General features: G+C 39.7%; 10 protein-coding genes across 10 annotated transcripts; 2 read left to right on the top strand and 8 right to left on the bottom strand.

Annotated features, from left to right (window-relative positions):
* Nucleotides 1-10: 10 nt before the first annotated feature.
* On the bottom strand, nt 11-782 carry BATDEDRAFT_37467 (uncharacterized protein). The gene has a single exon (XM_006682180.1). The coding sequence runs from the start codon at nt 767-769 to the stop codon at nt 113-115; it is 657 nt and encodes a 218-aa protein (XP_006682243.1). The 5' UTR covers nt 770-782; the 3' UTR covers nt 11-112.
* Nucleotides 783-6,875: 6,093 nt separating this feature from the next.
* On the bottom strand, nt 6,876-7,719 carry BATDEDRAFT_92048 (uncharacterized protein; the record flags this gene model as incomplete). Its single annotated transcript, XM_006682201.1, has 2 exons — nt 6,876-6,931; nt 7,047-7,719. The coding sequence occupies 2 exons, from the start codon at nt 7,717-7,719 to the stop codon at nt 6,876-6,878; spliced, it is 729 nt and encodes a 242-aa protein (XP_006682264.1).
* Nucleotides 7,720-8,532: 813 nt separating this feature from the next.
* Nucleotides 8,533-9,309, bottom strand: BATDEDRAFT_37466 (uncharacterized protein). The gene has a single exon (XM_006682179.1). It carries the CDS (start codon nt 9,253-9,255, stop codon nt 8,656-8,658), a length of 600 nt encoding a protein of 199 aa, XP_006682242.1. The 5' UTR covers nt 9,256-9,309; the 3' UTR covers nt 8,533-8,655.
* An 810-nt stretch (nt 9,310-10,119) lies between these two features.
* On the bottom strand, nt 10,120-11,606 carry BATDEDRAFT_14293 (uncharacterized protein; the record flags this gene model as incomplete). The annotated part of the gene is made up of 3 exons (XM_006682067.1): nt 10,120-11,085; nt 11,242-11,301; nt 11,382-11,606. Coding segments are annotated over 3 exons (1,251 nt in total), but the record flags the coding sequence as incomplete, so codon positions are not given.
* A 343-nt stretch (nt 11,607-11,949) lies between these two features.
* Nucleotides 11,950-12,357, bottom strand: BATDEDRAFT_92047 (uncharacterized protein; the record flags this gene model as incomplete). Its single annotated transcript, XM_006682200.1, has 2 exons — nt 11,950-12,212; nt 12,300-12,357. The coding sequence occupies 2 exons, from the start codon at nt 12,355-12,357 to the stop codon at nt 11,950-11,952; spliced, it is 321 nt and encodes a 106-aa protein (XP_006682263.1).
* Nucleotides 12,358-12,747: 390 nt separating this feature from the next.
* Nucleotides 12,748-14,600, top strand: BATDEDRAFT_91903 (uncharacterized protein; the record flags this gene model as incomplete). The annotated part of the gene is made up of 4 exons (XM_006682240.1): nt 12,748-12,878; nt 12,998-13,281; nt 13,344-14,401; nt 14,479-14,600. The coding sequence occupies 4 exons, from the start codon at nt 12,748-12,750 to the stop codon at nt 14,524-14,526; spliced, it is 1,521 nt and encodes a 506-aa protein (XP_006682303.1). The 3' UTR covers nt 14,527-14,600.
* BATDEDRAFT_92046 (uncharacterized protein) lies at nt 14,568-15,494 on the bottom strand (the record flags this gene model as incomplete). The annotated part of the gene is made up of 1 exon (XM_006682199.1): nt 14,568-15,494. The coding sequence occupies one exon, from the start codon at nt 15,492-15,494 to the stop codon at nt 14,568-14,570; it is 927 nt and encodes a 308-aa protein (XP_006682262.1).
* A 58-nt stretch (nt 15,495-15,552) lies between these two features.
* BATDEDRAFT_92045 (uncharacterized protein) lies at nt 15,553-16,116 on the bottom strand (the record flags this gene model as incomplete). The annotated part of the gene is made up of 1 exon (XM_006682198.1): nt 15,553-16,116. The coding sequence occupies one exon, from the start codon at nt 16,114-16,116 to the stop codon at nt 15,553-15,555; it is 564 nt and encodes a 187-aa protein (XP_006682261.1).
* A 35-nt stretch (nt 16,117-16,151) lies between these two features.
* On the top strand, nt 16,152-16,960 carry BATDEDRAFT_27837 (uncharacterized protein; the record flags this gene model as incomplete). The annotated part of the gene is made up of 2 exons (XM_006682113.1): nt 16,152-16,692; nt 16,716-16,960. 2 exons carry the CDS (start codon nt 16,152-16,154, stop codon nt 16,958-16,960), a joined length of 786 nt encoding a protein of 261 aa, XP_006682176.1.
* A 211-nt stretch (nt 16,961-17,171) lies between these two features.
* Nucleotides 17,172-18,831, bottom strand: BATDEDRAFT_92044 (uncharacterized protein; the record flags this gene model as incomplete). Its single annotated transcript, XM_006682197.1, has 7 exons — nt 17,172-17,306; nt 17,386-17,791; nt 17,890-18,060; nt 18,132-18,210; nt 18,323-18,447; nt 18,606-18,699; nt 18,804-18,831. 7 exons carry the CDS (start codon nt 18,829-18,831, stop codon nt 17,172-17,174), a joined length of 1,038 nt encoding a protein of 345 aa, XP_006682260.1.
* Between the last annotated feature and the right edge of the window lie 5,883 nt (nt 18,832-24,714).

The raw sequence follows: 24,714 nt of genomic DNA, 5'->3' as shown, positions 1-24,714 counted from the left end.
ACTCACCATTGTATATTGAAAAATATTGGTTTATTCCCATCAAAAAAAATAAATGATAATAAAAAAAGGGTATAGTTGAAACAAGATGTAAACCAAATGTAGTAAAATAAAATTAAACTCGAGTCGATTTCGGAGTACCACAAAACGTCTCGTCGACACCAGATGTAGCACGACATCGTTTCGTACCCATCTCATCTTCTTCAATTTCTGGATGAGCAGTAGACAAGACATTTGTTCTTGCTGAAATCACTTCAATCCAATTCATTGGTATACCATAGTCGAATAGATCTGATCCAAGATTGTCTCGGAGTGAGTGGAGGTTGGGTTTACCAAGTTTACATACTATTCTGTCAGAGGTTTGAACTAGTGTGGATGTATGTCGAGCTACTACCACGGCAGAGGTTTTCCAAACCCATTTCCCTGTGAATGCATCGTGCACATGGCCACAGATCAACATCCATGGTCGTAGACAATGCGTTGCACTTGGGTCTAGACCATCACTTTTAACACCAATTTGAACCGACCAGTTCTCATATGTGTCAGTGTGAACATTTGGAAAAGACTGCTGCAATTCTGCCGCGTCGGTATATGAATGCATGCTGCCATTTCCACTGTAAGTGGACAGAGGGTGAGGTGATAAGCACAACTCGTCATGTCCACCTCCACTACTCGACTGGCTGTATCCACGAATAGGTGGAAGAAACATACCAGCAGGTGTTCTTGGCGATTGCAACATTTTTTGTGGACGTATTACAGGTGACCAAGGCATGTTGGTTGACGGAGGAGATCCCAAAGACATGGTGGTGCTTGTATACGGTAGGCCAGCAACCATGTGTTTGCTTGACGGCCCACCCGTATCATCAACAGACAAATGACTGTTGATCCCACTCGCGTTTGTTACATCGCTTGATACAGGCGACTGCACAGCAGAATGATAGTATTGCTGATGCTCAGGCAAACTTGTGTTGAGTCCTACTCTGCTGTTGATATATGTGTGTGCATCAGACTGCAGAGTAATAGGTGAAGTAGGCAAACTTTGTGATGAATGCACCCTCAAAGCCGACATGGCCAAAACATCTTCATCGTCAAAATTCCTCAATCGTTTCATCAATTCAATTCGTCGAGTTTCTAGTTCGAATTTGTGGCGAATCTCATCTGTGATGGGTCTTCGATCATGTTTGGATAGGGTGAGATGACGAAGGTATTGCTCGTACTTTTCGTATCCAGAAAAACAGTCTCGACAGTGAAATTTGCGGTTTTGAGAGTGAATACTTCTTGCATGACGATATAGATCATGTCGACGTGCAAAGGGGAGACTACAGAATGGACATGAGTACTGTTTCCCCTCATGCACCGCTTGATGCGATTTCAATTTGTAAACACGATTGAATACTTTACCGCATCCTTCGTGCTGGCACCTGAATGGTCCGGTTGTTGCAGATTGAGATGATCCTGTAGAAGTTGTGATGGCGCCTGGAGTAGTGCGATGTCGAGATGTACCTTTGGTGCTTCTTTTTGCGGCAACAGCCATATTACTGTCATTGCTGCTCTTGCTCCATGATCGTGCACATGTTATCTCGTTTTCATTCCGTGAAGACCCAGCTGGTATTTGAATTGGTTTTACATCGAGAAATTGTGAAGAGTGTGGTTGTGGTTCACCAGTGTGGATGATGTTGGATACGCTGAGTTCTTGAAGTGTTGAATCGGGTGCATTAGATAGAATCACTGTAGGTGGTATGATGGTGCTCATGTGTGTCATGGAGATATTATCTGATTGTGTTTGTGAATGAAAGTGTGCCAGAGGTGGCTGAGTGGAGGATTTTTCAATGGCTTGATGTAAATTTCCGTTTTCCGATTTGCTTGACTTGTGAGCAGCAGAAATACTTGAACTTGATTGTCGTCGAGTAGAATGATCAGATTGGTTCATGTCAATTGCGCCAATAGTCAGAGATGCAGGTCTACTTGATTGATCTTGAGTGGATATTTGCATCTCGTTGGTTTTGACTAGAGAAGTCAATAGACTTTGCCAATTTTGTGGGAATCCATTCTTGAAAGCCTCGCAAATATGCAGTGGAAATCCTTGAGCTAGAGTTTGTTGAATATCCATCTCGCCAATAATACGATATACTTCTCCATTAAAAGTGCATACCCTGGACTCGTCGATACACGAAACAATATGTGAAGTTGTCCACAACGAATCTTTTTGGGCAGTGTCGGTTGAATTGGCCAAATATCCTGCCAAAGCAACCCAAATCGATGCACCACCATATGCATCTGCGCGCATTGGATCGACATCTTGTTTACGTAAAAACCAGTTGCGCAGGCATATATATGAGTTTGGAGATGAAGGTATAAATGAAGATTGATTTGGTTCTGAAACAAAAACATTGTCGCTGTTGGAAGCTGCGACCAATTGAGGGGAAGGTATTGATGGCGGAAAAATAGTATTGGCCGCAATGATGTTCAAGGCTGGTTCAGAAGTATGATGATGGCGGGTTGTGGAGAGGTCGCGATGCGTAATAGGAAGCAGTGTTGATGGTTTGATAGGTGGTTGCATTGGCTGTTGAGTTTGGTCTGATTCGGTAAATGGTAGTAAAAGCGAGCTGATGCTAGGAAGAGAGGAACGAAGTTGAAGTTCGGTGTAGCCATTTGCAACTGCTAATGGAGTGCTCATTTCTAAACATTCAGTCAAGTAATAATGGTAAAGTATATTTAATATTTAAACTTTGAAAGGATAAATAAAGTAGATCATTATCTACTGGATAGATTGAAGGTCCAATTGAAAAACAATCGTTTAGAAAATGGTATATACCTGCAGTTGTTGACATGATTTCAGGCGTTTTGGCAGGGTAAGCAGTGTCTAAAGAAACCTTGAAGGCTTTAGGAAAACAGGATAGAGTATCAGTGCAATCAGGAAAGGTATTGCCAATTTCGGTAGATGCCAATGTATCTAAATTAGCAGTAAAGGGTAAGGTGAGTCGTAGAATAGGAACGCAAGAAATAGATTTAGAATCGTTAGTAAATCTTGGCGGAGATTGGGGCTCAGCGCGGCGAACAAGGCCAGTCTTTAAAGCATTAAATGGTGTAGTTTTTGGATTGGGCAAAGAAATGTGGAGAGGCGAAATACTTTGAACGCGGGTCTTTACAAGTTCTCGAGATTGAATGTGCTGGAATGCTTTAGTCGGAGCAATAGAATGTGTATCAACAATACTAGTATGCTGTTTTTGCGCATTGGGTACTGAGGGGTTGTCACATACCAAATTGTTATCATCAATCTTGTGTTGTGGTGGCGAGCCGGCATAGATAAACTGTTGGTTTTGTTGCTGTGTAATAAGTGTGGGTAAAAGTGTTTGCTTGCAAGTTACCAATGCAACCGTAGCCGGTGCTTGGTCTGAGTTAAGGCTAAGCTCAATTTGACAGTGCTGTGTCTGTTGCTCATGAAATTTCTGTTGGTGTTCAAGCTGCGGATATTCCCATTGTAAATTATATGGAGAAAAACTATTGGATCTATGATGGTAGTCTAGCAATGCTTTTTGCGTCTGCTGATTTGCTTTTTGAAGCTTTTGATGATGCAATCCATTCTGGTGGCTAAATTCGCGTTTTTGGAAACATGACTGCCAGTGCTTTACTTGGGACAATGCCTGTAAAGATCGAGACTGTTCTCGACAAATCGATTGCATAACCAGGTTATGCGGCTTTGGCACATTCAATTGGCACCCGTATGACTGACTACAAATGACTGGGTAATCGCTTTGAAATGCGTCTACATTACACCTCTGTTCCCATTCCAAATGCTGAGTTGGCTGAGCATTATGACTATCGATTGGATCATTCCATTTGGATTGATTCGCTGAATTGGATGTTAATGAAATGACATGGTTCTCTTGAGACTCTATTTTGTTGGAACTGGGACCAGTAGAATGAATCATGCTGTCCTTGCTACTGTCATCCCTGATAAAATGATTTTCAGGGCTATTTTCCAAAGCGTTGTAGTTGGTATACTCTTGCTGACGAAAACACAGTTTCTGGTGCTCAGATCTGTCTTGACACAGATCCCTGGAGCCATGGGTTGTATGTTCAATTTTTTTGTAGCCATGACTATGCTCCATCACTGATGCATTCGACTGTGATGCTAGAGAACACGAGTCATGCTGATTAACACAATTCACCCCACGAAAAGCACTATTTGCAAGCAAATAAAGCTGTTCAGGATGTTTTGGATCCCGTTCAAATTGGGCTTGTGGGGGTGACTGTGATAACAAATACTGTTTCGTGTCACCATCTAGTACATGGTCAACAATGGATGAGATTCGCAAAGAGTCTTTCAACGGAAATGAGTCTTGTACGAGTGGTATGTGTTGGGATTCAGCTGGTATTGAATAAAACGCTTCAGCATCGCCATGTACACTACGTTGCTGCTGGCTGGCATCCAATGTATACTTGTCAGTAGAAGAATACCAAGGAGTTTGAGGCTGCCGTTTATGTGGATACCTGTCCACCACATTAGAAGCAGTCAGATGTGGCGATTGAGAGCTCTGCACTACCAATGTGTCAGCTTGCATTGCTTCCAACTCTTCAATCTTATCACTCATTTTAGTTTTAGTGTTGATCGAGAGAGCAGCTGGCATTTGTACAGTTGCAGCTGGATGAAGACCAAGTAATTCTACATTCAGCTGTATCTGGTCATCTTTGGCTGCATTTGTCTTGGTACATTTGTTACGTATTCGTTTAGATAGTGTAGTGCTCTTTCTTTTGCCTCGAGTGCCAAGATCTGGGCCTTCCTTGAGCGTTTCAGAGCTCTTATTCACACTTTGATCTAGATTGTCTACTATAGTATTGTCAATATTAGAGGCTTGACTGATATTAAGACTATTACTGCTGTCCATGACAGCAGCATCACACATCTTGTCCATCTCCTGTCTATCATTGGATTCAGGACGGATATTTCTGTGGAGAATACGACTATGTCGTAGGAGGTCATGGCGGCGAACGAATGCGGCTTGACAGATACTACATTCATGGTTGCGGACACCTTATACAGATGTTAGAAAGGGTAACAGACATGAATTGGTATCACATGCCGCAGAAACGCCATGGCGTCATTGGTTTTTAATATAATCCGTTCCAGCGATGTGCGTGAATTTAAAGTGCAAAGTATTGTAAAAAGCAGCTGTTAGTAAAGCCCAAATAATGTCGGATATTGAATAAAAACGTGTCGAAAAAGATTAGATGGCTTAGAAATGCCAAATAACGGCAGTTTGGCAATAGATTCAAAGGGTATATTTTGACATTGCCATCAACAAGCATTAGTGCTTGTTGATGGCGGGACTATCAATAATACTTTGCATAAAATACACAACAAACCAAAGCCAATAGTTTAATTTTCGTTGCATTATCCAAGCAGATCAAGCTGGGTCAATAAAAATACGATCCAGAGTATTGAGAACTAATTGAATGCAATTCAGAAATAAGGGTAAATGGACTAAATCAAGCTTGATACCGCCCTTCAAGCCCAACATTTACTGCAATACGTAATCAAAGATTTGGTAAAATGCAAGGGATCGGAAATAAAGGCTTTGTGTATGCTTTGATTACCGCTAGTTGATGGTCAACAAACAAGCACATCAAAAATCCATTGCATTTTACTACGCTATGGCATTTAGAATAATGGTTGTGACAGGGATGGTAGTCTGTCCAAAGTAGCATCATTTATGCCATATTGAAAGCACATTAAACATTCAATTACCAACAGATTTAAAGACTGTCAATGATTGTAGCTGGCACTCGATCAATTGGGTGTTGTAAATGGACAAGTGCCACATGGGCAATTTACATGACCGCAAAACATAGAGAATGGTTTAGATCATGGCAAATGACTGTAATGACTGCCGTATTCACGTAAAATAAACCATTAAATAAGAGTGCCAAAAGATTAGACATTTGTGAATTGGTACTAGTCTTACTAGACAGTATTGTAAACCTTGTGGTTTTCCTTGTGCTTACTATTGTATAAACAATTGAACAGATGTCTGCATCTGATTTAATTCATCCCAAGTTTCTTCAATCTCCAACTCTCCTTCTCTATGACCAAACATTGGATGACTGGCATGGAAACAACAGTTGTATTGAACTAGAGCGCGAATGTAGTCGAGATTTTAGAGTGCAAGGAGGAATGTGTCAGGGTTGATATTAAACCCAAATATCTAGATTGCAATGAATGACTGCCAAATAAACAATCCCAGTTTAAAACTATAGTTTGACTGTACATCATATGATGAACATTGCTTTAAAAAGTCAATATCTAGTAGGAATACAATGATTGATCATCGTGTATTCCAAGACAGTCATTGCACAATGAACAAGTGTTCCATTTTACATGAATACGGCTGCAAAACGGTCTAGCTAACCTTTCTACTCAATAGAATGGTGCAACCTCGATCAGACCCGCTATTTTAGCAATGCATTCAAGAAAGTTTGCTTGAACCACACCACATGACTTTGCTGACCCTTATCACAGCCCTTAATTCTATAACACTGACAATGCATGTTTGGACAGAACAAGTCTCGACACATCTATTCTTTTGAATATGAATGCTACGGGTTTTAGACCATGCATTGAATTCCTGAAAAATAGTGTGCTTTGAAAATATATGGAGAGCCTGACCGTTTTTGCAATAAAGCGCATGTCACAAGTGACATAAGGATTAGATGTAAAAGCAGAATTTGAAGGAAACTCGAGGGAATAGAAAACATCAACCAAGCACAATCTCATAGTAAGCGTCCCGAAATTAAGCCGTATGGAAGTCAGTATTGAGTGAAAAGATGCAAGATTGGTCAATCCAACTTCAGCTCAGTAAATGGCTCAAGTGCACATATTATGCAGGGTATTCACACAGCCCTCGTTTAAAGTAGGTGAAGGTGAGATTGTAGTCTAGATGGTAAAAGGATGAATGGCACGGACTACCCAAATGCAAGAGTACTGACTGAATGCTTTGTATTGGATCAATGAAATCATTTAAAGATACAAAGCACTGTTGAAAATTTACCTGTATGAACCAGAGTATGAGATTTGAGATTGTATGGTTTGTAGAATATCCGATTACAGGCTGGAAACGTACACACATAAGTTATAGGCTGAGATTGCTGCTTATCTGCCAACCCACTCAATTTTTTTGTGACAGCATGGGTTGAGTTGGAGGTATCTGATTCGGCTTGTCCGAATAAGGGAAGTGCTTGGTTTGTTCGTTCTACCATGGCACGGCTTTGCATTAGACCTTGCTCATAATCAAGTAGATGTGGTGAATGCTGCTTGGCAAGATCAGATACTACAGAATTACTGTGCTTCAAATTAATTGAATTAGTGGACGCAGTTCTATGCAATAAAGCCAAACTATCGACAGCTTGCGTAGATGGAGTGGTAGCTGTAACGGAATAACTAGTGATTGCTGAAGACTCTTTAGCTGCGGCTACCATCCAGTCCTGTTGCTGCGGTTTGGACGGATTCAGATGTAATGATGCGGAACAATAGTCTGCTTCGAATATCTTGGATGCTGATTGCTTGTGTGGAGATGCAATATGACCTAACGATGCAAGCATTGCAGCTGCTTCTGCAGCAGCATATATTTCCTTGTCAATGGTTACAGTTGCAGGAGTAATGGACAAATCCCTCATCTTGATCGCTGCTCGCAAGGGACTTCCTTGATATCCAGAGTCATTCATATCTATAGTAGCATCGACGCTTTCAGCTGTACAGAGTGCTGCATTCGACAATGTAGACTGATGAATTGATGTAGCTAGTAATTCAGTTGATGGCATTAGATTGTGATGTGGCTCCTGTATTACCAACTGTTCTGAAGAAAGTTGTGCTTGTAAAAAACTCATTGGATATTGAAGTGGCTGGAAAATGGTTTCCAGCTTTTGTAATCCAAATCAAATGCTTTGATGCAAATTGGCTAATTTACGATATCTGAAAACTCGGTTGTAGTCGAATGGTATCAAAAGAGTAATCAAGTCAATTATCAACTCAGTCGAGAAAAGTCGACCAAATTAGACAAGTCTGATTAAAACTCTTCATCTAGCCGAGGCTATTGAGTGGATGTGGCGGGTCTCGGACCGTTACTTTGTTATTGCTGTGGATATTGCTGGTAGATGCTTCCCACGTGATGGACTTTCATTACTGTCATCACAACACTTGTATGTTGGATCGACTGTCTTGCTCGATAATATACAATGTTTCTAATGCTTTCCTGTTGATTAACTGTTTCTACAATCCTTCAAAATACAATACTCATCATATAATACATGTATAGTTTTAACCCAAGATTTCCTTATTTGGCAGTCATTGTAATCCAGATATTTGGTTTTAATATCAAACTCTACAAACTCATTTTGGTTGTATCCCAGTTTTGATGCGTTTGTGCTCCAGTTCAAGATAATAATATCCCACTTTACACCAATACAATTGTGTATCCAATCAAGTTTTAAATATTGATCATTTGTTGGTGTCAGAAACTAGGCCGAATAAATTGTTTTGGAATGTTATATTTGATTTTATTAATTCCAAATAAAAACAGATCAGACAGATAAATAAATTGCAAAACGGTCTGATAATGATTAACCTTTTGGACAAACCAACACATCTTCAGCAAGCAAGGCTCAGACGACATGAGCATTGTCTTGAGCATTACACGCCAGTTTCTTTTGAACAACCATTACTGACGAGATACAAGAGTGATCTAGCCAGTATCTAAAAGACTGAGCTCTTGCACCAGAATACATCAATGAGGGTGGAGTGTTGTTTGAATCGGCAGATCCTTGTCCAGTTCCAATAGTAGTATTAGGCCCACCATTTGCAACCGAGGGTGGAGATGATGATGATTGCCATTCCGAGCTATCAGCATACTGGCCACGACCAATAATGATCATGTCTTTGGGTCCGTATGTATCTGCTTCTGCCATCACCGTTTCCAGTGGATCATCATCCATTTGACGGCGTTGAATTGTCGCGCCTGGAATCGTTGCTAGTGCAGCCAGTATCGTTTCTTCCTCATTTGCGTTTTGAACAGTATTTTCTACTGCTCCCGTCGTAGTCACGATAGAACTGCGGCGGTGTGATGCCAAGGTTGTGTCAACAGGTGGCGAAAGTGAGGTGGTTGATACAACACCGCCAGATTCAACTTTAACAACAACTGGAGTTTGGAAACCTGCACCCATAGCAGGCACAGTTGGCTGTCGATCTACATTCACCGTGGCCATTGATCCCCATACCGAACTACTGCTATAATTTTGATTATATAGCCCGTTTGAAAAAGAAATAACTAAAACACTGAGTGTAACACCAGGATGTTTGGCCAACAGACCTGCGAGACGAGCAGCTTCGCAGTCATCAGCTCCTCCATAGAAAACCATAAAAATACGTTGATTGGAGCCTGGGTATGCAATTGATGTGGCGGGTGACGTGATTAGCGCAGATCGCTCACCAGATTCGGTCATGTTTTCAGCAGAAGATACACCAAACCCACGATCAATGAACAAGGCAACAGAGCACGAAGCGTCTCTAAATATTCTTGCCATGGTCAAACCAGCTTTACCACGTGGATATCCGCTACCTTGTCCAGTAGATCGACTCGTCTGCACAGGGTATATAATTAAATTCACAGAAGACTCTTCGGCAGCATCCACCACATTTTGTGCATAATTTTCTGGCTCAGTCACAGCCAAAAGTGTCCTCACTCCAACCTTGTTCAGCTGTCCAAACGTTCTGAATACATTTACAACAGGATCGGCACGCAAGGTTTCTGAGCTCTCGGTAGCCATCATGACTTTGGACATACGACTAGTTAATTCAACAAGACGGAGAGCATAGACTGATAGATTGGTTGAAGATTGAGCAATCATTTGAGTGAGGTTCATCATGGCTGGAACAGTACGCATGCCAGTAAGACAAACAAGAATTTTCACAGTGGCTCGACTGTTTTGTCCCGTGGTGGGTATATCGCACAAGACATGTAGGTTTTGAATCGCACCTTTACCCATTGCATTCTCAGACTTGAGCTTATCATGGCGGGTTTTTTCAGAGTAAGTGCCGCCAGTTCCATTCACGTTTTGATACAGCGACATGGGATAAATCACACTCACGATGGGGACAGTCATAAACGTTGTGACCAGCGCCATAATGACAAATATTGTAAAGATTTGAGTATTGATTACTCCAGCCTGCAATCCCAAGTTGAGAACAATCAATTCCACAAGACCCTTGGTGTTCATCAGAAATCCAACAGTAATACTTTCACGCCATGACATGCCAGCAAACTTTGCTGCAGTGGTACAACCAATGATTTTTCCACCGCATGCAACGAAAATGACAAAGAACACCATTCCCCAACTGGCTCCATCATTGAGAGAATCAATTGAAAAGTTGAGACCTGAGTAGGCAAAGTAGAGAGGAAGAAACAGGATTGAAATCAAATCCTCAACCTTTTCAGTGATTTTGATAGCAAAGCCATGCTCATGAGGAGTAATAATTCCCACGAGGAATGCACCGAAAATAGCATGGACGCCGACAGCCTGAGTAAACCAGGCAGAGATGCAGACAAGCACAAATGTAGCCAACACTGCCGACTGGGAAACGCTTTCTTTAGTTTCACTGCGACGCACAAGATAAAGCAGAATGGGGCGAATGGCAATCCATAAAAAGATGGCCCATGCAACAACAGTCAAGAACACATACAGAGCAATAATAGAGTTGCTTGGATTGTGAATCAGCGCAACAACGAGTGCAAGCAAGCACCAAGCCATGGCGTCATCACTTGCGGCAGCCGCCAATGTTGCCTGACCCACATCTGTTCTGAGTAGCTTTCGCTCAGTGAGAATTCGCGCAAGAACAGGAAATGCAGTGATGGACATGGCAACACCACAAAAGACAAAAAAGGAACTGAACTTGACGGATGGGTCAGCATAACGATCATAGAGTATCTTGGAAACACCAACACCGGCAGCAAAAGGGAGGGCAATACCGGCGAGAGAGATAGCAGCCGATTTTTTGAACTGAGATATCAATTTTGTTGGATCCAATTCCAACCCAACCTAAAGCACAAGCACAGTGTTAGACTTGATATGTAGCCTTACGACTCGAACGGGGATTTACAAAAACACTCGATCTTGCCATCAGCAAGAAATATCAAGGATGGTAAATACCGACAGTATAATACAAGATTGGCATGTGCCAACTAAAATGCTTACCAGAAACAGAAACAAGACCAGACCAAAGTTGGCAACAATGTTGAGAATTGGCAATGAAGACTAACACCATTCAATATCCATTGAACATGCATTGTTAGTACGAATAGTCTACGATGCAATAGTATCAAGCCGTGGCTTACTTTAGGAAACACATTATCTTTGAATGATTGAAACCTGCACAACACAGAGGGTCCAAGGATGATACCGCCAATGACTTCAGCAATAACAATGGGTTGACGTAGATACTGCAAGGGAATAGCGACAAGCCTTGACATGCAGATGATGATAACCACCTGCAACAAGAACAACGCCAGACTATCAGACAGTGGATTGCTGCCACCCAAAAAAGAACCTCCTTCAGTCATACGTTTCAAGTAGATTGGGTCGAGTAAACTAGAGAGTATCGAAACGATAAGAAAAGAACGAGGTTGGAATATTGAAGATTAACGCTCGCTAAATATACTCGTCAAATGTGGATGTGCTTCAAATCGTTTCATCGATTGGGGTACTTGATTAACAATCCACCCCAGTCTGAAACGGGTTGTTGTTACATTCATCTCGCACCAAGCAATTGTATTGACCCGAGTTACTCGTCATAGTGCACATGGGTCTCCACTAACAAATATTACATTCACTATCTGTTCATAAAGTTTATTTGGATTGCTTGTCTTTCAAAACACTCAATGTACTCGTTCAAGATATACACATTCACGTGAGTTTCAGTTTAGGATTGTCCATGAGCAATTCTACAAGTGGTTGCCAGTCTGTATCGTTTCCATAACCAATACTCTTAAAGAATGCTCCTGCTGCTGCTTCAGGTTGACTGGTGTTGAGTAATGAAAACGCCAGCAGATGTTGCCCTTCCCGCTTAGTCCGTTCGTTTCTTAATGCTGGCGCTACACACTCAATAACCATATGAAATTGCTTGAGTTTATAGAAGCCCCGTGCGGCATACAGCCATCCTATGGCATCTATTCACAATATACAAACATGTATCAACCATGAGTTTCATTGAAAGTTGCTTGCATTGAAACCTTTGCAAGGGGCATGAGTGTTACCTTTGGGACAGAACCCTATAGACTGAATAAGTTGGTCTCTAATTGATTTGCGTTCCATTAACAAGATAATGTATAAGGATAAGACCAAATATCAAGATTTGCTTATGGAATCCAAGTCGGAGTCCAAGTTTTACCAGTCGCGCTCCATCATCAATGCAAGATGACCATTACGAACATGGAGATGGATGATGAAAACTCATGTATTGGATTGTATTCCCAACTGTCTAATCAAGTTGCTAATACCTCGAAGCAACCCCTCAGTATCAACCAATTGGAGATGCAATGAATACCAACAGCAAGTAGCCCGCAAAACACAGGGTAGTCTGGTCGTACCGGGCCAGTAGATATATAAACCATAATGTACTGATTGCAGTGTTGGTCGTAACGATTAAGCAACTCGCTCATGGAGGCCATTGGGTAAAGTGTAATGGATTGAATGATCCTGAACATGACTAATACGTTCATGACAATTAGAAGAACCGACTTTGTGCTGGTGGAAAGAGCAAGCGGCAAGAGCTACGCTCTGCCTGCACAACAAAACATGCAACAATCTAATGCATTCATGGTATTGTCCAAGAGGTAAGTTGGGTTTGGCACTGCAATCAAGTGGTTGATGTCATCTCATGGCTATGCATTGCTTTGTTCAAGTCGAGATGCCTTGGCAGTAACAGTTTTACCCAAATGCCCAACACTACTAGCAACAACTCTCAGTCCTTGACTGTGATCGACAACCGTAATGGCAAGTCTTATCAGATTCCCATTGAAAACGGATCCACCATTAGATCTACTGCGTTCCAAACCATCAAACATGACAAGATCGGTCTGCGTATGTTCGACCCTGCTTACCAGAACACTGCTGTTGCTTGCTCCAAGATCTGTGATATCAATGGCGACGAGGGTATTCTTCGCTACAGAGGTTACCCCATCGAAGAACTTGCCGAAAAGTCCAACTTTCTTGAAGTGTCTTATCTGCTGATTTATGGTATATCATGTATTTGCTGCTTGATGATGACTATATCTAACACTGTAATATCTTGGATAAAGGTGAGCTTCCTACTCGCAATCAGTATGAAACATGGTCGAGCCAGGTCATGAGTCATACTTTTATTCATAATGGCGTTCAAGAACTCATGCATTCATTCAACTACGATGCTCATCCCATGGGCATGTTTATCAGCTCCATTGCTGCCATGTCAACCTTTCATCCTGAAGCAAACCCTGCTCTTGCTGGCAATGAGATTTTCAAAAAAAACCTATCTATTCGCAACAAACAGATCCTTCGTCTGTTGGGAAAGGTTCCTACGATCGCTGCTGCCTGCTATCGTCATCGTATTGGCCGTCCTTACAATAATCCATCCAAAAATCTGTCTTACACTGAGAATTTTCTCAACATGATGGATCGTCTTTCCGAGCCAGACTACAGATCCAATCCTAAACTCGCAAAAGCCCTAGACGTACTGTTTATCCTTCATGCTGATCATGAACTCAACTGCTCTACGGCCGCAATGCGCCATATTGGTTCATCACTCGTTGATCCTTATAGTGCAGTCGCAGGTGCTGCTTCTGCCCTATATGGTCCATTACATGGTGGTGCCAATGAGGCTGTTCTCCGCATGCTGGAGGATATTGGCACAGTTGCCAACGTTCCTGCCTTTATTGCCCAGGTAAAATCCCGTCAACGTAAACTCATGGGATTTGGCCACCGAGTTTACAAAAATTACGATCCTCGTGCAAAAATCATTCGTCGAATCGCATTTGAAGTTTTTGAAATTTGTGGCCACGAGCCGCTTGTAGAAGTTGCGATTGAGCTGGAAAAACATGCTCTTGCTGATTCATACTTTGTCGAAAAGAAACTATATCCCAATGTTGATTTTTACTCTGGATTGATCTACAAGGCCATGGGATTCCCCACAGATTTCTTTCCAGTCTTGTTTGCAATTCCACGAGTTGCTGGATGGCTTGCTCATTGGGTCGAGAGTTTGGACGATAAAGATGCAAAGATTTGGAGGCCAAGACAGGTTTATGTCGGCGAAGCTAAACGATCCTATGTGCCCCTAGATGCTCGACCCAAAAACGACAAAATACTGACTCAAGCTGATTCTGTAAGTGTGCGTTTTACAAATAATTCAACGCTGGCTTGTAATCTAACAAACCATTTATATACTAATGTCATCAATAGCATCCATTCAGCAAGCGCAGCAAAATTGCTATCCAATCCAAAATTTGATTTTAGATATTCATCTGAATCTTCAAATGCCAACTCAAATTTCAAGTAAAATAAAATCTTGTTTTACTATGCAACCCTATTACAAACATACTTCCAATTAGTTTCTTACTCTTGTAATTTGGTTTAACTTGTGCTTTTGTTTCAGGGCTTAAGTCGTTGCATGTAATTTCAACATTCTTGAAAATAGGAGGCATTTCAGCAAAGTATTCCTTTAAATGTTCAGGCACGGCAATATCACACTCTATCTGTCCAAAGAAACTTCCGTTTACAACATCTTGAAGAATATCGGGATAAACTGGAATTACCTGGTGATCACCACATGGCATATCTTGACTAATAGCCGAGAGATACAACGCATTGGCATCATATCCAAGTATTCGTTGGCAAGGCTTTCCGTTTCTTATTCTTGTCTTGTTCCTTTCGTGATAGTGATGAAATACGATACTTGGTCCACCTACAAGGTTGTCTCTGTACTTTTGATACAAATCCTCATTCCTTTTGAACAGCTGAAACTCACAATCTTTTTGTTTTGTATGCCAGAGATATTTAAGAGTGAGACCAGGAACAGAAATACCATCCTTGTGAATATCAAGATCCAAAGACTGAAAGAAAGTAGAAAGCTTCTTGGTTGCTTTCACACCTGGCTTTACGTCTAAATTGTTGTAATCTTTCAACAAGTCAAACAGATTTGTGTACTTGGAAACAATTTTATTATACTCTTTTGGTGAGATCGCTTCGCTCTTCAAGTCGTTGTAAAACCACTTTTTAGATGGAATAGGTGAATGTTTGAGAACTTGTATGACATTATCAGAATATGGCTTCAACTCTGGGTGCTCTCCAAGATAAGTGGTCAAGTTCTGGGATACTTTGTGAGGAAATACTCCCTTTTGTGATGTAGTGTCAAATGAAGTATTTGGTGGTTGAAAAGCAAGAATATCTTTAAAAGCAAAAGATCCATTCGAAATCATTCGATATTTGTTACATTTAATAATGTCATTCACTTGGACGTTTTTAGGTTCCTGAAACTCAACCCCAAATTGATTTGATTTTGTATCCCATTTGTTTGAGAGCTGCTTCCTTTTTGGCTATTTTTTCATACAATATGTTCATCGTATCTCCTGTTAGTGGGTTAATATCGTCTTGTTTATAACACTTGATACAACCGTGAAAGAAGCACCCATTGAATTCATAAACAGTGGTTGATTCTTTATCAAATCCATCCACATTGTATTGTCCAATCCTTTTGTTTTGCTCAATATTTCGTCCTAATTCTTCAATTGAACGAATCCAAAGCTTTTCACCTTTTGATACATTTCCATGTTTCTTGTCATGTTTCATCAATACCTCTGGAAGGTATTTCTTTCGTAATTCGTTCATTTTCGTCATCATTACATCTAAAGCTTGTTCAGTTGTACCTTCAACCGGGATGAAGTCAGCATTGCTTTCTTCGCTACCAATGAAACTTATACTCAATAATTCGTGTGTACCAATATACTTGAGCTTTGAATTCATTGTAGATTCAACTGGTTTCAGAGTTCCAATCCAAATAGGATGGACGGTCTCTTTGAAGCGAACGTAAATTCCTCCCATTCCCTTTTTGGGTAGAAACCTTCATTTTTTCAAAAATGTCGCTTCATTTCATTAAACTCGTACTGGGAAACAAGAACTACAAAGACAAAGCTTCTACTCAAGGATGTGCTGATGTTGCGGACTTTAAAGGTGCTATCAAAAACAAGTATCCTCACTTGCTCAACTCCTATGACGCTGCTCAACTCGTTCTCTTCCAACCTGATGGAGTCACTGAAATTGATCCTGGGGAGGTCATTGAAAAGTTAAACGAGTTTGCTGTTGGTCCTTGGAATCCTTTGGTGGTGACAGTGGAGGAATTACCCATACCAGCTCCCATTGGCAGTTCCAAAAAACAACTCACTTACAAGGGAATGAGCACTGAAGCTTCCTGTAGAAAGTATTTGAATGCTATCGCAAACGAAATCTTTGTCATCTACGATTTTGACAAAGCTTACAAGAAACCTACAATGGATGACTTACTTGCAGCGAAAGACGGACAACTTGGCCAACCGAGTGTACCAACAAAATTAGCCTGGTGGGACTATAGGAAGAATGGTGGACAACAACTCACTACTACACCTCTTCTCTGTTTTCGCAGTCAGAATGGGACATATTGAAAGCTCTGAATGCTGATACTACGAAAAGAATACACGATGCTAAATTACCACAGACCAGCACTCGGAAACCTTTTGTCATTATTCCTCATTCAAAATTTACAACCGAGTACGTGGGGAGCTTGAAGCGTATCGCAGCGATTGCTGATGTTGTATTTGAACAAGATGACCTGGTCGTGAAGGATGAATCGGACCTTTCGGGAAGCTCAAGCTCTAAATCTGGGTCACCCGACAAGGACAAGAAATTGTAGTCTAGGGAATAAACAGTTTAATCCTTTTTAATTTTCATTGAAGTACTTAGCTGTACCAATACAAAGTATGAATCTGGCACGGAGCCCCTAATAATTCAAACGTATAATATACCCAGTGCTCTTATCCCACGGTTTTTGACCTGAATTGCTCATCTCCGATAAACTGTTATTTTTGTCAAACTTGGACAAAATTTAAATTTAGAGATAATTTTCAGTTAAGAAAACCGGTATCATTCGGTGCCCAATATATACTACTGTCATGATTGATCAAAATAGATTTATCAGCAATTGCATTTCCCAAATTGATAATCTCTGCAAAAGTATGGTTGAACTCGTCATCGTCAGTCTACAGATGGTTTCAAGCAACATATTTGAAAAATTAGCCGGTGGTTGGATTAAGCTTTGTCAAAAATTACATCACTTACATGATCAAAATCCACAGGTTTGCCAAATATATAGTTGTTTTGGAACAATATGGCAGATTCGTCACTGTGATTACGAAGAGATAATCCACCTTTGCGTTTTGGTCTGAATCTACTTGCATCAATGCTGTCCCTAATTGTTTCTAGCGAGTCCGCTTGTTTGAGATGTGTTGGGCAAAAAGTGACATTTGCATCGTTTCCATGATTTATTAAATGCTGGTTATTAGATTCCTCGTCACAAAGCAAAGGTGACTGGACTGAATGATGCAGCTGCGGAAACTGGCTGTATTTGCTTTGAGATGAACTAGTTGGATTTGAATTACGATCAAGTGATGTGGGTAAAAGAATATCTGTTTTTTCTGCAATTGCACTTGGCTGACCTTGAGCGATACTCTTGACAGTATGCTCCCTACACTCGTAAGTTATATGAATAAAATTAGTGCTTTACCTTTATACATTGCAAATCTCGCTTAAAGTCAAATAATAGGTAGTTTAAAAAGAAATTACATTCCACGCTTTTCAAGTGCACTAATATACTGCTGAAATTTGATATTTTTACCAAGTAGCTTGATTGAAGTCCAATTGTATGTCAAAGCAATGTTTGCATTTTGTGTGCGCTCAAGAGTTTCGATTTTATGCTGACGAGCCAGTGCATCATCATGCATTTGGTGAACAAATCTTATTTTTGAGTTTACCTGGTGTACAAATATCAAGAATTAGCTGGCCGTCAATTTTGAACAATTGTATACAAAAGGTTTAAACTTGCCATTAACAACTTTTTACGTTTTTCCGATTCAATGAATTCAGACATGGGAAACCGATCACCGCCTAACACATTAGATATTGTAATTTGAAAAACAACCTGAATCAAGATTTGGCAGTCTTCAATTCCCAAACTATGCATTTTAAAAATCTGCGTAATAAAGCATTAAACCTATACCTCTGGGCTTAAATGCCCTAGAAAACTCGTCGGATTTGCGTGCCAAGGTTTGCGGCTGTCGTAAAGAATCTACTCGTTTTACAGATGTGTGCGTCAATTTAGCCGTTTCAACAATTGGTGGTAGCCTAATCAAATATTCACGTGGTAAATGGTCCGAGTTAAATTACCAATTATAATTAAAGTGGGCTTGACTATTTGCATTGTATATTTATATATCACATAGTATATATTTCATTTGAATCCAACATGACTGATTTAATGTGGCCAAATGAATCACATCTACCATTTTGATTTACGGAGTCGCTCAACCTCTATTGGATTATAAACTGTGGGATCAAATGGAGCATCCAGTGCAATACTGTCCATTGTATTCAGCCCTAAATAAATTGTAAACAAAGAGGTTGAATGATAGACATGCGAATATTTGGTATGTGTGCTACTATATGGATTACATAGCACCAGAAAATGAACCCAATCATACCTTTCATTTGTTTCGGCAATGGCAACATGCAAATAGATTAAAACGAATAGGTTACAATTGTTGAATAGGTATAATAAAATGTAAAACTGCTGGATAAATTGAAAGACATTTATATCCACATTAAACCCAATCCACTCCCAACGTTGAGGTGGAGTGGATCTTTTAGCTCGCCAAATCGCGTAGTCGGATTTAGATTTCATACACTTGTATATATCCTGTAGTGGCTATTGTTGAAATAAACAATGGTTAGATATTGGTTGCGCTCATTAAAAATTGACTACCTTTTCGATTCCCTCAATCATGCCGTCCATCATATGATGTTCACAACTAAGCTATCGGTTTGAACTGAAATTGCCCTTTTTTTTGTTTGAAGTAACCATACATTGTACAATCTTGTTTAGTATCTCATTTGGTGAATACGACAATAGTATTGATCCACATTAAATTATATTCAATAAAAATGATGCAAACCTGAATGTGCCAAACTACCATATGTTGTATTGAAAGCTGGCAATTTATTGTTATCATGACAGCAATTCATTTGAAACCATCAACGATTGATACTACTGCAATATCACATTGTTGTATCAACCACACAATACCAGTGCTATCGTTTTTTCAAAAACCCGAATCTTTATATTGGTTCTATATATTTTTAATCTATATTCGAAGTCAACTACTGCCTGGTTAATGCCAACAATGGTGATGTACATGGCCATTTGTAATCGAATCAATTAGCCAGACTATTTCATGTTGAAATGGCCGATCTTGCACGTGTCTAGGTGATTTGAATCAAATCTTTTAGAAAACGGCATGTTTTTCTGTTCAAGTGATTTTGCAGCCATATTCACGTAAAACAACATTGGATGTAATCAAGATACATGATAAACGGTCATGTTTGGTTGGTGTCAATCTTACTGGACAGGATTGTACCCTTTGAACCCTTTGATAAAGTTCACTAGTCCTTCTTGATGCTCATTCTTGTACAAGAATACAGAGTGAATGTTGACATCTCTGTTCCAATACACTCCACATCTTTTCAATCTCCAACTTTCTTTTTCTCCAAAACGAACATTTCAAACATTCAGTGATTGGCATGTATAGTTGCATCCCTGAGATATGTTGAGCTAGAACGTATCTGATATTAGAATAGAGTTTCAATAAAAGTAATCAATATCCAATAACAACGAATATGTAACCATTGTTTATTCCAAGGCAATCATTACAAGATCAATACAGAAAATTGTTCATTTTACGTGAATACATCTCTTGTAACTCGATGGTCTTTGGCTGTGATTGATAATTTTTTCAGCCAGTTTAATTAATGCGTATTCAAAAATTATGATTGGATAGCGGCAACTAAATGACGATTGACCATCTCGCTTGAATGTTTGGCGGTGGCTGATTAACACACCTTGTCATCTCAATTTAGCGGCCAAAAGCATTGAAACTGGTCAAAAATATCAATACATTTTACCACAATGAAGCTGAATGATCAGATCACCAGGCTCAAACTGATGATATAGTTTACAAAAATATTGGAAGGTGTACAAAAGTACTTTTATAGTTTGCTTGAATGGGAAGTTGGCATTGGTTTCTGAGCAACTCACCATTTGAATCTGTTGAAATAAACCGCTATATGGACATTCCTTTGTATATAATGTATACAGTTGTTTAGCCTAGAATATTTGCATGAATTTAAAAAAAAACAATAGCTAATTAAACATGTATAGTTTGACCGCCTATCAGTATATTCAGATATGTACACACATCGCATCGATGTGAGAAAAAATACACGTTTGATGAGTGAAGCTAGTAAAATGACCGGTTCGAGTGCGATAGATCATAAATGCTCTTATCTCAGTTCAGCAACCCTTCAGTCTAAATATGGAGTTATGAACTCAGCCATGTAAGCTATTCACTTCGTGTAGCACGCAATCGCACCCTAACATTTCCTATCCTTGAATTCATTGGATAAAGAAATTAAGCCCGCGTAAGCACTGTCCAATACTTGATCAAGACAGATCAGTGTAGATTTGGAAACACCAGTTTGATGAACAGCCTTTAAACTTGTATATCTGACGGATCTTTTGATTCATGATATGTTTATTTAGCACAAGCTGTATAGACAATATTTGCTTGATAGCATACATGCCATGTTTTTTGTGCCTGATCGTTTGATCTGTGGTAGCGTACATTTGTCACGTATCTTTGTACAAGCAAGCCTAGTCGTAGAAAGTATTTTTGAATTGTTTAATTAAACTGCATTGTTTGGATTTAAACCTTTTTCTCACATGGTAATTTGACTGTTTTGGCTGCTCACATGTAGTTTATTACATCAAAGCTCATTCCCGTATGCTTGCTTCTACATTTCGCGATGATCACGTTTCTTTAAGCAAATGATACGCCTCTGTTGTTGACTTGAACACAACAAATTACGTGGATGCATGGTCATGAGTGTACAATTACACGAAACACAACAAAGTTGAACAGTGTTGAATTCGCCAACCGGTTATCATTTCCACTGGTCGTGCCAAATTGAATGGTAACGTTAATCGATCGTGTTTTAAAAAACCTACCAGGAAGCTAGTTGGTTAGGGTAATTGGGTCAAAAAACTATGAAACAATTCAATAGTACCTTTTAAGGCAGGTTAGCGTGAATATATCCGGCAAGCGGAGCATTGGTCCTAATATAGTTTTTGCGGATAGAAATGGCATGCTTTTGTTGTCACTTGCGTGTATTCCAAACTCTTGTGTATAGTGCATAAGCCTTGAATTGCATGTGCATAATTAGTTACAACTCCAATCAAAGTCCCAATGTTCCACAAATTTGCTTGGCTACAACCAGCACTTGACTGTTTCAAACCATATTAGATGCATCAATGGTATTAGAGCACATACGATTTTTGACTAATCGTAACTATATTTTCAGCCAGGTATTGATAGAAGGAGTTTAATGTTGGAAATATTTAGCCTGTAAATGCATGCAAATTTCTCGTGTGCAGTCGTGACAATCATTGAGTAATGGCATGACATATTTGTCTCGATCAAAACAAATGCTATCTATTACAAATCAAACGTCGTGCCTCCGACATCAATCATTTGCTCAACCAATCATGCGTTATTCATTCAGGTTTGTATTATTTACCTCAGTCTTTTATGGCATTGAGTAGATGCAGCCATTTTACCAAAAAGAATCGGAGCACCATTTTGTTGGGTTTTTTGCACAACAGTGTCTAGATCCCTTTAATGTACTAGCTAATCCCTCAACCTATCTTGTTGATGCTTCAAATGTGCTACCAGATTTTAAACCTATCCATCAGTATGAGTATGAACTGGAATCGTACTTGGTGATTCTGACTCAGTATGACTTGTTCATGCCATCTAGACAGGGTCTAATATATTGTTTTTTTGCAATGACACCAATGCTACTCCGACGCGAATCTTGAACCCCTGAATGGCATGCAGCAAATGTTTATTGCGGCCGTCTTGACCAGCAAATCTCGCATTATGTTGAGAGTATCCCCGCCTTGACAAAAATAAAGACCCCAGCTTCATTGCATCAGATCACACTAATCTCCATCACCATCTTGCAATTATCAACATGTAATTTTTACTTTAGTAGCTTCCTTTTTCAACTCAAAACCCTCGACTCATTTTGAGTTTCCTGTTCGTTCGGATCATTTTGCATTCTTACGTTCCTTTAAATCTTGCTACTTTTTAAATAGTCCATCTAGATCCTCCAGAATCCTGTCTACTCTCCGACACGCACTTTTTGACGCAGGTGGGTCTATTGTTAGAATGCATGCTTTTTCATAAACCGTATACCTTACCACCCTATGCCTTTGTGCGTATCTGAGTATCCCAATTGGATTTATTTTGGTGGTGAATTGTTGAATGGGAGATGTAATATTGCAATATGTTGTAGTGTGGCTATACCCCACATATTTATCTTGTACCAGTTGAAGCTTTATGGTTTCAATGAACCAGTTGAAAAATTATATATACATCTAGTGTTTAGATCTCCATGCCTTTCAACATATTTCTTAATGTGGTTTCATGTCCAATATAATATGCAAACTACTGGAGATGCGACACAAAACTCTTGATACCGCTCGATCGGCCGAGATACCCAAGAGCAACTGAGTTTTGTCTTTTTTCACTTTCCATAACAGTGCAGCTTTAAATGTACCGATATGTGAAAGCAATTCAAGCCAGTAGTCGCTTTTAAAATGATAAATGGTACAGCTGTTGGTATATGGTAAAGCAGGCATGGCTTTTGCAGCTGTAAAATACAGCTATATCTTTCTGTAAATGCTTGCATTTTAGCCATTTTCATCAACTGCACCCTGCTATAATTCCCACCAAAATGGCTCATTTTGTCATTGCGTTTTTTCCTTAATTGGAATTATGTACTTGGCGCCATGTGCTCTTTCCGTCTGTTCAGTTTTTTGGATTACAATGTTTGGCTTGTGCAAAACTTTTGTTGTCCCTAAATGAATGACCATATTACTGAAAATATTCATAACAGAATACTGACCTATTGACATATGTTGAGTGAATCAAAAAAGAGGGTTGTCGGCCAATCATTCATGATTCAAGTGATTCATTCGCCCTGTATTACACAGATTCGTCTTGTCATACTCTAGGTATGAGTTACACAAGATTGTACCAGACTCTTGATTTTGATTTGAAAACGGTTCAGTTTTGCTATATGCAACTGCTCCAGGTTTCGAAAAGTAGTGCAATATATCGGTCGTTTGAGATGAACAAAGTGGCTGGCAATGTCAGCAGTCATTGTTATAATTTAACAAGGGCCGACCATTTTGCCAAATCTACTCGGTGCTTTTCGATTTTGACCCATGTCTATGACTACACGTCAAGGTTAAACAGTGTTTTTGGGAGAACCTTTTTTACCTCCACGTGGTTGCCAACGCCATTGTTTTTCTCATTAGAGAATATCACATCATGTGATGTTTTGAATTCAACTCGGCCATTGTTCGTTGATTCTTCACGGGTTGAAGGTATTTGCACTATTGCAATAGCGGCTGTAAGATGTTGAATATTGGAGTTGAGCCTAGATATTTGAATGTTGCGACGCGAAATGAAGATTCGATCTTGTGCTGTGAAGCTTCACTGCAAATTCATTGAAAAATGAACCGCGTCTTGCATTCCCTTGCCATATCACAAGATAATTTATTTATTTCGTGACCCAATATCTAGTAGTTCATGCATCTGAACTTGCAGATGGTGTATTGAACTCAATGCCAGGATGAAAGATTACAAGGTCAATTCTATTGCACCACGCCTTTTGTTTTAAAACACTTGTTTGGTGGTATTATGGCCGCCATGGTATTGGATAATGTTTGAACTGCAAGTGGTCTATTTTGTAGCAGCTATTCAAACATGTATCAATGCCAAGACTATATATAGATCACACACATATACTGTTTTGTGACTTTACTGTATCTGGGCAAGCAATATTTCTGTTCCGACATTTGCTTTTTTTGTAATGGAAAGCTTTTGATGTAGCCCAGTGCTTTTTTAGTCAGAAAAGCAGATTTTGAGAATAACAATTAGTGAAATATACTTTTCAGTAAATGCCAAAACTCCCAATACTTTTTATTCGTAATTGACTATACTCAATATTCATTGTTCTTGACTGACTCACCAGGTTGGTCCGAATACATTCCTTTCCAATGCGCATACTTGTTGGTTTGGTATATCGAGGGTTTATTGGCTTCCGCCACCTTTTTCAAATCTACTTTTACCATTACTCAATACAAGGGCATTATGTTTTGTATCCCATAATATTTTGATTTTTATATAAATAATAACTATTCTCCGCTTAATCTCCGCCTCCATTTGTGATTGCTTCTCATTTGTTATACGCGCAAGTGCTTACTCATTC

This window comes from Batrachochytrium dendrobatidis (assembly GCF_000203795.2).
Source record: "Batrachochytrium dendrobatidis JAM81 unplaced genomic scaffold BATDEscaffold_15, whole genome shotgun sequence".
NCBI lineage: Eukaryota > Fungi > Chytridiomycota > Chytridiomycetes > Rhizophydiales > Batrachochytrium > Batrachochytrium dendrobatidis.
This window is presented reverse-complemented; position numbering and strand designations above follow the sequence as displayed.